Raw genomic sequence first — 9447 nt, 5'->3', positions numbered from 1 at the left:
ATGTTGTAGACTATAATGCAAGAGAATTCGAAATGATTTTACAACATCAAATCCCATCCGAAGAAGTAAAAGAGAGACCAATAAATCAGGCACTCGCCTCACCCTCTTCGTTTTCCTCTTTGCACAGCACCAATTGCGTCTGCACTCTTTTGATCCCCCCCGCGGCAGGGTTGGGGGAGGAACACGGCGAGGATTGGCCGGCGGCAGTCATTAGCGACAGGCAGCCCTCGCTCCACGACCGCCTGATGGGATACGAAACGACGCTGTTACGGGACGAATGCTTGCAGCTACCGCGCGACTCGTGTAGAGCGCAGCCGCAGTTCTTGTGATACGGCCGCCGTTTGATGCTCATGTCTCCGCCGGAGATGCAGCCCTCGAACATGCCCCGGAGAAGCCCGTCTCCGCCGGCTGCCCCTGTCGCCATGCGATACTTCCTGCCTGCCTAGTCTATTGGGAAAAATGATTTTCTGTTGGGTATTCTGTTGCATTTGTTGGTGGGAATCGATGGGCGTAGGTTAATCAAAGAAAAGGGGGAGTGTTTGCACGAGCGACATTTGTGGGCAGCATTGTTGCATGAACCCGCACGTGGTCTTTCGGCCAACCCCTTTGATCAAATTTTAACATAGATATTTTGGAGCACATAAATCAAAGATAACAATAACTAACTAGTTAATCGACCAATGAGTCGTATGCTTGTATAATATTTTTATAATTTTTTATTTATATTTAAATGAAGATGAAAATGTAATTATAAAAAATAGTGAAAGACTATATTGTAATTTTGATATATAAATTAAAAAAATAAATAGAAAAAAGACCAAAGTAGGAATTGAACCTAAAACTTGATGCTTAGGAAACAAAATTTATATCCGCTAAACTAAATGTGACTTACATTAAATTTTTAAAACTTTATTAATATATATAATTATTAAAACATATCATGAAACCAAAAGTTAGTTATTCTAAGGGTCTCAAATTAATAATATAGTATAGATGACTTGTTTTTTATAATAAAATATATTATTTATCTATTTGTAATTATTAATTTATATATTTTTTTAAAGGAACTTTGTTATATCATCCATTAAACAGACGAAACCAATCAGTAATAATGAAGAACGTGGGATCTAAGGTGGCTGGTCGTAATTGGTTTCGAGTGGATTTGATTTAAAATTTTGTCAAATAGTCTAGCGTGGTAAACGTGAAATCCCCATATTGGGCTAGATTCCCACTCGTATGGTTTGTCCTTGTCATCCATTGTATAAAAAAAATTTAAAAATGGCTCAGAAGTTTCTTAAAAAAATCATAAAACTCATAACAAATCGTCTCACAATTGAATTCCATGACACAAATTTTCTACCTCACCTCATCTATGAAAAATATTATTATAGATCGAATCAACCCGTCTCACAAATATAAATCCATGGAACCTACAAAAAAATAGGCTCAAAATTACAATGAAAAAACGAATTTTCGACCCGACCTCACCTATGAAAAATATTATTTTTCATTGTAAATATGAACCGAGTCGACCCATCTCACGAATATAAATTTGTGAAACCATCTCACATAAGACCTACCAAAAAAATAGACTCACAATTACAACAAAAAATTTGAAGTCTCTTGTGTTGTCTAAGTATATTTTTTGTTTCGATTTCAAATTTACTCTCCAACGTAGTCATTTGAAATTCATACATTCCAAATCTTTTTTTTAAAATCCTCCATAAATTTAAATATGTCCATACACACACAACCTAAGGCTGTTTGGATCGAGGCCNAGATAATGTCATTTCAAATCTCTCCAGATCAAATCAAAAAAAATCCTTATGTCCAAACAAAACACAAGGTATTTGCATATTTTAGTATTTTTTATTTTAAGTTTTCTGTTTTTTTAAAAAAAGCACAAGAAAATTTACATATAAAATATCAATACAGATGTGGTCTTTTTTATTTAGTCTTTATTTACAATTGAGGCAAAACCCATCTCACAAGTTATCAAGTTTTTCAAACTTGAGATTGAAAAGCTTCCGGGCATTCAATTTATTGAAAACGAAGTATCACCATCATTTAAATCTCTCTAAAAAGTCTTCACTCGTACATGAAGAAATCAATGCATGACAATAAATATTTTTAAAAAAAAACAAATAAAAGGAGAAATATGATCCAAACTCAAGTTTCCTGCATAACAATTTAAGTAGCGCAAGAAACAGGCAGATATAGTTCAAACTCGAGTCGCTAAACGTATATATTCGAGCTTGTATCATATATTCTCGATTTGAAAACTCGAAAAAGGGGCTCGAGCAGCTCGAGCCAAAATCTCGACTCAAGATCCAACGAATGCTCTATAGATAGAGATAAGAGGGAAACGAACAGACACTAAAAGCCACATTATACAAATCCATAAAACAAACATCGCACAAAAGGTCTCATTTTGCCTTATATGGAATAAAATCCTGCCATCAATGCAAATTTTAGTAAGCTAGCTAGCAAATACACCGAAAACAAGAAAATACGAACAAAATTTGTAAAGCATTTGCATCTGATACGATCCATGGTATATGACCCAAGATGAGTTTAGTCCAGCTTCACGGAAGAAAACAAGTAATGCACAAACCAGAATGATGAAAGAAGGCCAACCGTGCCAGTAGCGAGCATAATGGCTAGGACCATGAAAAGTGAATAACCCAAGTAAAGGGTCGCAGAGACAGGACCATTCAAGCTCTTAAGATCAAATATCAGGTAGTTGATAGAGTACAAGAAAATGTATAACGCGACAGAACCGGAAGCAAAGAAAGATTTCCACCACCATTTCCAATCTTCCACACAAAGATGCATGTAAGTGAGAACAAGGGATACTTCAGCACAGACTACCACCAAAAGCATAAGAACTATGAGGAGAAATCCAAAAACATAGTACACGCGACCCATCCAGATGCTTGACATGATGAAGAAAAGCTCGATGAAAAGTGTTCCAAAAGGAAGGGTACCAGCCCCTAGAACCAAAAGCCAAGATGGGCACTTCTGAGGAGGGATTTCGCGGGGAATTTGGTTAGTTCGAACAGGATATTCAAAATGAGGCGCCTTTGCACCATAGTAACCACCAACGAGGGTAAGCGGAACCGAGATACAGAACCACAGCAAAATAAGTACGACAAACAATGAAAATGGAATTGCTCCTGTGCTGTGACTACCCCATAATAGGAAATTCAAAGTTGTAAGAATGAGGAAGGATATACCGGGGAAGAAACAAGCAACCTTCCACGAGACCGAAACCCATCCCGTTTTATTTCCATTGAAGATAGTAGTCCACATCCGAACTGCAACATATCCAGCAGCGATTCCAAGAATCATGTAGAAAAACAGCATACCAGTTATCAGTGTACCACGGGATGCTGGGGACATAAATCCAAGGGCAGAAAACAAGATCGTCACAACAGCCATTCCAATAATCTGAACTCCATCTCCAACCATCACGCACAAAAGGGATGGATTAGTAGGCACACGAAAAACATCACCCACAATGAGTTTCCATCCGGACAACTCCTCGTTCATCTGGGCTTGAGCTTCCTTGTCGAGCTCCTCGTACCGAGTAAGATCTCGCCTAACAGTCCTCAAAAATATTACAAGAACAATTCCGGCCAAGAAAGTGACTACCATGAGGGAGTTCAGAATCGAGAACCAATGAACTTTCGCTCCCTCCATTTTCAAATATGCATCCCATCTTGACGGCCACTTGATGTCCCTCTCAACAAATGACACCTCATACGTAAAAACCAGCGGCTCGTTCTCTTTAATAGCCATGGCAGGTGCACTCCCATCACATTTAATTGATGCTGGGTACTTGTTATACACGTCCAACTTCTTCACAAAGTCAGCATTGTGCCTGAAACTACAAGGCTCCACCTCAAAACCAACAACCATGTACCCAGGTGCTTCGGAACCTGAGTTTCCACCAGTAGGTATCATCTCAGCCGCATCCCCAGTACCCATAACATGAGCCACGTTGGGCTCCTCGTATTTATGTACAAGGACTGTAAATTTCAAGTGATTAAACAAAAAGTAGCCATCCAGCGTCTTAGCACCAACTAGGTAACCAGTCCACCTCAACGTAATTCCATCCTTCTGAACATTCCGAATAGCAGGCAAGTTATCAAGAATCACATTGACCTGATACATCTCATCAATCCTCTTTTTCAGAAGTTTTGTTTCCTCAGACGACAAAGGCTTAGTTTGGCACAGGAAAATCTCGGTCTGATTCGTGTACATCTTAAACCTATATGGAGAATTCTCTATCCTATCTCCCATAAGCAGCTCACCAAGATTCTCCGCACTGTCCTTGATCTTTTTTGGCTGACAAAACGGTAAACTGTAGTAGCTAAAGGGCATCTCAGTCTCTATTGAAGTCAAAGAATTGACCTTCATATTCAGCGCATCCCCCACTGCATATTTGTGAGGATAACTACCAGGGAGGTAAAACCCGTGCCCTAGGTGAACGAACGCCATGAAAACAAGCAAGACCCAGATCTTGAAATTGGTAATACAATCCATCTTTTACGTCTTATTGTCAGATCTGGATAGCCCAGATCGGGAAATCAAGAAAAATGCAAAGAAAACAAGTTCCCGCGCAGGATAACAGTATTATCGAGATCTGGAATGCAAACCACAAGACTTCAAGGAGTCGGTTTCTATAAATTTATTCTAAATAACGCACACCGTAAAACAAGAAAACCAAATGAAGGCGCGATTGAAACGATTCTCAACGAAGGTGAATATAAAAGTAAGCGTCAAGATTCAAGAGATCTTACCAAATCATGGAGTAAATTGAGGATCCAAAGGCACCGCGAAACTGGAAAACTAGCAGCCTCAGAAAAACTTCAAGGGGCTGAAACTCCGAGTGAGAACGGACGAAAGAAAGCAAGACGAAGGTATTTATTCATAAATAGTCGAAAATCGAGATAAAAGTCTACTCGAGACCACATGCTCTAGTAATCGAATATTTCAAAAAAACATTAAATTGTTGAAAAATGTTAAATTAGATTAATATATATATCTTTTAAATACATAATCTAAAAATGTCAAATTGGGAGCCATATAAATATTTTTGTATGTATATTATGTAAGCGTAAGTTTCTTTATTCGTGAGTCGAGTCAATAATAATCATATTTATAATAAAAAATAATATTTTTTTACATAAAAATTAATATTTTTTCATGAATAACTCAAATAGAATATATGTCTCACAAAAATAACATGTGAGACCATCTCACATGAGTTTTTGTATAATTATACAAAAACTTTCTAAAATATTAATTATTGTATCTTTTATTTGTCACCAAAGTTTGCACAAAACACACCATTTGCCCACACACACAACTTAATTTGGTACATTTATGGTGTGTAAAAATTATTTTTAAGAAAAAACACCTTACTTCAATTAAGTGCATTTTGAGTCTCATGTTCAAACTTTTACATTTTTAATGTCAATTGTGTCATGATATATTTAAAATATTTTATTATTTTCTTTATATTATTTCATGTTTAGCTCAATTTCTACGATAATTTTATTATTTATACATATTGATTTATCAACCTATATTATATATATATATATACATTTTGAACAAAGAGAGGTGGAATTGATCGACTTTATGAGTATTTGAATCCATGACCTCTTCCATATATTTTTCCCTCTCATTTATTTAATTTTATTGAATATTTTATGTTTTTTAACCAATATTTTATGTTTTACTGATTTGAGAGTGGGGATTTAAGCAAGGTCGTTAATATAGGTTGAGTCCGTCGAATTGGCATGTCCAGCAACGCCAAATAATTTATGTGATTTAGGTTAAAATTTTACCAATACATTTAAAAGCAGTCTCAACGGGTCAGCTCTCGAAGATCGCGGCCCTGGGCGGGTTGTGACCAGCTAGGGTTTCCAGTTGATCCACATTTTTGAGAAGAAAAAAACCATATATATATGTGTATGTATTTGTGTAGTGGAAGTTATTAACTTTTTGAGTTAATTACTTTGATTTACATATAGAAGTGTGAAATAAAAAATTAAAAGATTTATTAAAAAAATTTAGAAAATTTTTGTTTATGAAATTACCAAATTCAATTAATTATATAGTTTTTTTTAAAAAAAAAAAAAAATTTGGTTAGTCCTTGGGATGGTCTATATAANTTTTGTTTAAATCCAAAAAAATATTGGATGTGATATGCTCGAGGTTGATGTATTCGGTTGGTACATCTTGAAAACCTACCTGATACATGACAAGACCTGAATTTCATCAACAATATCATGAAAAGAACTTGTATTTCCGCTGTGTTTTGAGTACGATTTTCCAGAATACCGACACATTATTTAATAACTATCTTATTTTCATGTGATGGAGTCATGTGATGACGGGATTGATTTTTAACGATGTAAAACAAATTGAATAATGATATAAAGTGATTTTGTTTCTTGAATGTTTATATTGTTCTGCCTGTAAAAACATGGACAGAATCAAAATATGAAGTTTAAATGAAAAGAATTCATGAAACTATATTATTTAACTGTACATATATTTTATGATATGATCCATTTTTTAGTCCTAGGCTGTTGCATCACCTGCAGCTTAATTTGTCTCCCTTTGAAATATATACTTTCTCAATATCAGCTGGGATTGGCTTCCCCATTTCTCCATGGCTAAAAAGCCCTCCAAATAGTAGCAATGCTCCTAAAACACTACGTATACATACGATTAAATGTAGCTATAGATATACAATAATATACACACACAGGGACGGAGCCATCCCAAAAGACCCGCAGTCGATTTTTTCGAATATGTATATATTTAATTTAATTTTTTATATGTATAATAACAATTATTTAAATTAGCCAATACTAAAAAATATTGTTAAGCATAAGTTTTTGGTTTTTGAGTAAGTCTCTTATGAGATGGTTTCACGAATCTTTATCTGTGAGACGGGTCAACCCTACCGATATTCACAATAAAAATAATACTCTTAGTATAGAAAGTAATACTTTTTCATGGATGATCCAAATAAGAGATCTGTCTCACAAAATACAACTCGTGAGACCGTCTCACACAAGTTTTTGTCTTGGTTTTTTAAGTGTAGCCCGAAAATAAAATTATTGGCTAAATTTAAATTGATTTGAATTAACAAATCAACATGTACAACTATAGAAAAACTTGCTCAAAAAGTAAAAAATATATATATACATATAATTTTGGCCCAAAATCTAGTTAACGATAATAAATTGTCTATTTACTCATTTGTTAGATAATTTACTATCATTTACTGAGTTTTGGACAAAGATTCTATTTTTTTAGCAAGTTTACTCATTTGTTAGATAATATAATTGTATATGATTTCGATAACGATGTAATGTATCTTTGAGTAATTATAGTGACACCATGTGTCACGTCTCGAGCCCGGGTCCGCGCCTGCGTGACTGCACAATGGGCCCCTATAGCAACTACTTCGTATTCGTCCTCGCTTTACGAAAATGATTAACCCAAGTTGCTATAAAAGTCCATTGTAAGCCATTATAAACTCATTTTAAATCTTTGATTTTTTTGATGTGGGACAAAGGTATCACAATCACCCCTCCTTCAGAACGCGACGTCCTCGTCGCGCCCTGACCCCTCGATCCACCAGCGCCAAGAATCTAGAGGTGGCTCCTACAGGTTCAAGAGGTGGCTCCTGTCATGTAGCACTTTGCCCCGCAGGTTCAAGAGGTGGCTCCCATGCACGTAGCACTTTGCCCCGCATAGCACTTATTTCTCGGTGTTCCATGCCGATGACCGGCTCTGATACCATTCTGTCACGCCCCGAGCCCGGGCCCGCGCCTGCGTGACTGCACAATGGGCCCCTATAGCAACTACTTCGTATTCGTCCTCGCTTTACGAAAATGATTAACCCAAGTTGCTATAAAAGTCCATTGTAAGCCATTATAAACTCATTTTAAATCTTTGATTTTTTTGATGTGGGACAAAGGTATCACACCATGTGTGCAACTAGGGAACACTTTTTCCTAAAGCACAGCTCATACTTTGGCAACATATTTTTTGTGCTATTAACTCATCAAATCACATAGTACATCAACACCAAGAGGTAAGCGATGAATATCTGACTACAAAGCATAAGCTCCTACACATGTCAAAACTACACTCAATCTCTTCATTTGATGACTCTCACGAAGTCGATAAACCAGTCAAATTGCAACACTTGTACATAGAGTCTATATGTTGTCTCGGGTTAAATGACTAATAGTGTAAAATTATAACCGCAGATGTAACGCCTCAGATCCGACGATTGTCCTCACTGTACCAATACGAATCTTTCCAGCGTGCTTACGTCCTCACTCACACGCACCCTAGGAAACTTCCCAGGAGGTCACCCATTCCAGAATTGCCCCAAGTCAAGCACGCTTAACTTTTTAGTTCTTATGTGATGAGCTACCGAAAAGAAAATGCATCTTATTGGTATGAGTAGTACATATCAAATCTTTTAAGCTCTCTTCAACTGTACAGTCCATTACATTGAACAGTCTCGAAATCCCTCTCATTCCGGTGTGGGATCGGTTCATTCATATTCCCTCATCCTAGAAGCCTGCTAGGAGCAGCTCATTGTCCGTGCAACCTCATGGCACCGGCGATCACCCCCCGCCCTCTTCAGCCCCGGGCCTCACATGCCCACCAGCTTCCGCTTGGTTCGTCCCCGAACCACACCGTACTAGGAGAGGTCGGCTCTGATACCAATTGTAACGCCTCAGATTCGACGACTGTCCTCACTGTACCAATACGAATCTTTCCAGCGTGCTTATGTCCTCACTCACACGCACCCTAGGAAACTTCCCAGGAGATCACCCATCTCAGAATTACCTCAAGTCAAGCACGCTTAACTTTGGAGTTCTTATGTGATGAGCTATCGAAAATAAGATGCATCTTCTTTTCGATAGCTAATCACATAAGAACTCCGAAGTTAAGCGTGCTTGACTTGGGGCAATTCTGAGATGGGTGACCTCCTGGGAAGTTTCCTAGGGTGCGTGTGAGTGAGGACATAAGCACGCTGGAAAGACTCGTATTGGTATAATGAGGACAGCCGTCGAATCTGGGGCGTTAAAGCAGACTAATATACTCAATAAATGATATTCACTTAGAAATCCGAGTGAGGGTTGTTAAATGACCCATCATATGAGCTCTCATCTGCATGATTTGGATATCTCAATACTCATACCAATGAACTGGGCGTATGATATGACAGATCATAGTCTCGAGCTCGAGCGATCTTTATCCTTATTTTATGCAGTTGAATCGACTAGGAACGAGTTTAAAATATATAAGAACTAGAGTGTGTTTCATGATCAATGTGATATATATGAGCCCATTGTACCATAGCATATTCAAGATATTTATCTATGCAGGATGCAGAGC

General features: G+C 37.2%; 1 protein-coding gene across 1 annotated transcript; it reads right to left on the bottom strand.

Moving 5' to 3' along the window:
* Positions 1-2372: 2372 nt before the first annotated feature.
* Positions 2373-4962, bottom strand: LOC140962717 (transmembrane 9 superfamily member 11-like). The gene is made up of 2 exons (XM_073421680.1): positions 4806-4962; positions 2373-4648 (listed from the first exon to the last, which is right to left on the bottom strand). Exon 2 carries the CDS (start codon positions 4546-4548, stop codon positions 2575-2577), a length of 1974 nt encoding a protein of 657 aa, XP_073277781.1. The 5' UTR covers positions 4549-4648; positions 4806-4962; the 3' UTR covers positions 2373-2574.
* Between the last annotated feature and the right edge of the window lie 4485 nt (positions 4963-9447).

The sequence above is a fragment of the Primulina huaijiensis genome, chromosome 17 (genome assembly GCF_012295235.1).
Source record: "Primulina huaijiensis isolate GDHJ02 chromosome 17, ASM1229523v2, whole genome shotgun sequence".
NCBI classification, from domain to species: Eukaryota; Viridiplantae; Streptophyta; class Magnoliopsida; order Lamiales; family Gesneriaceae; genus Primulina; species Primulina huaijiensis.
Note: the sequence above shows the minus strand (reverse complement) of the source record. Positions and strands in the feature narration are given on the sequence as shown.

Excerpts from the sequence above, each read along its gene's own strand:
- LOC140962717 (XM_073421680.1), bottom strand. The coding sequence starts at position 4,548 with ATGGATTGTATTACCAATTTCAAGATCTGGGTCTTGCTTGTTTTCATG.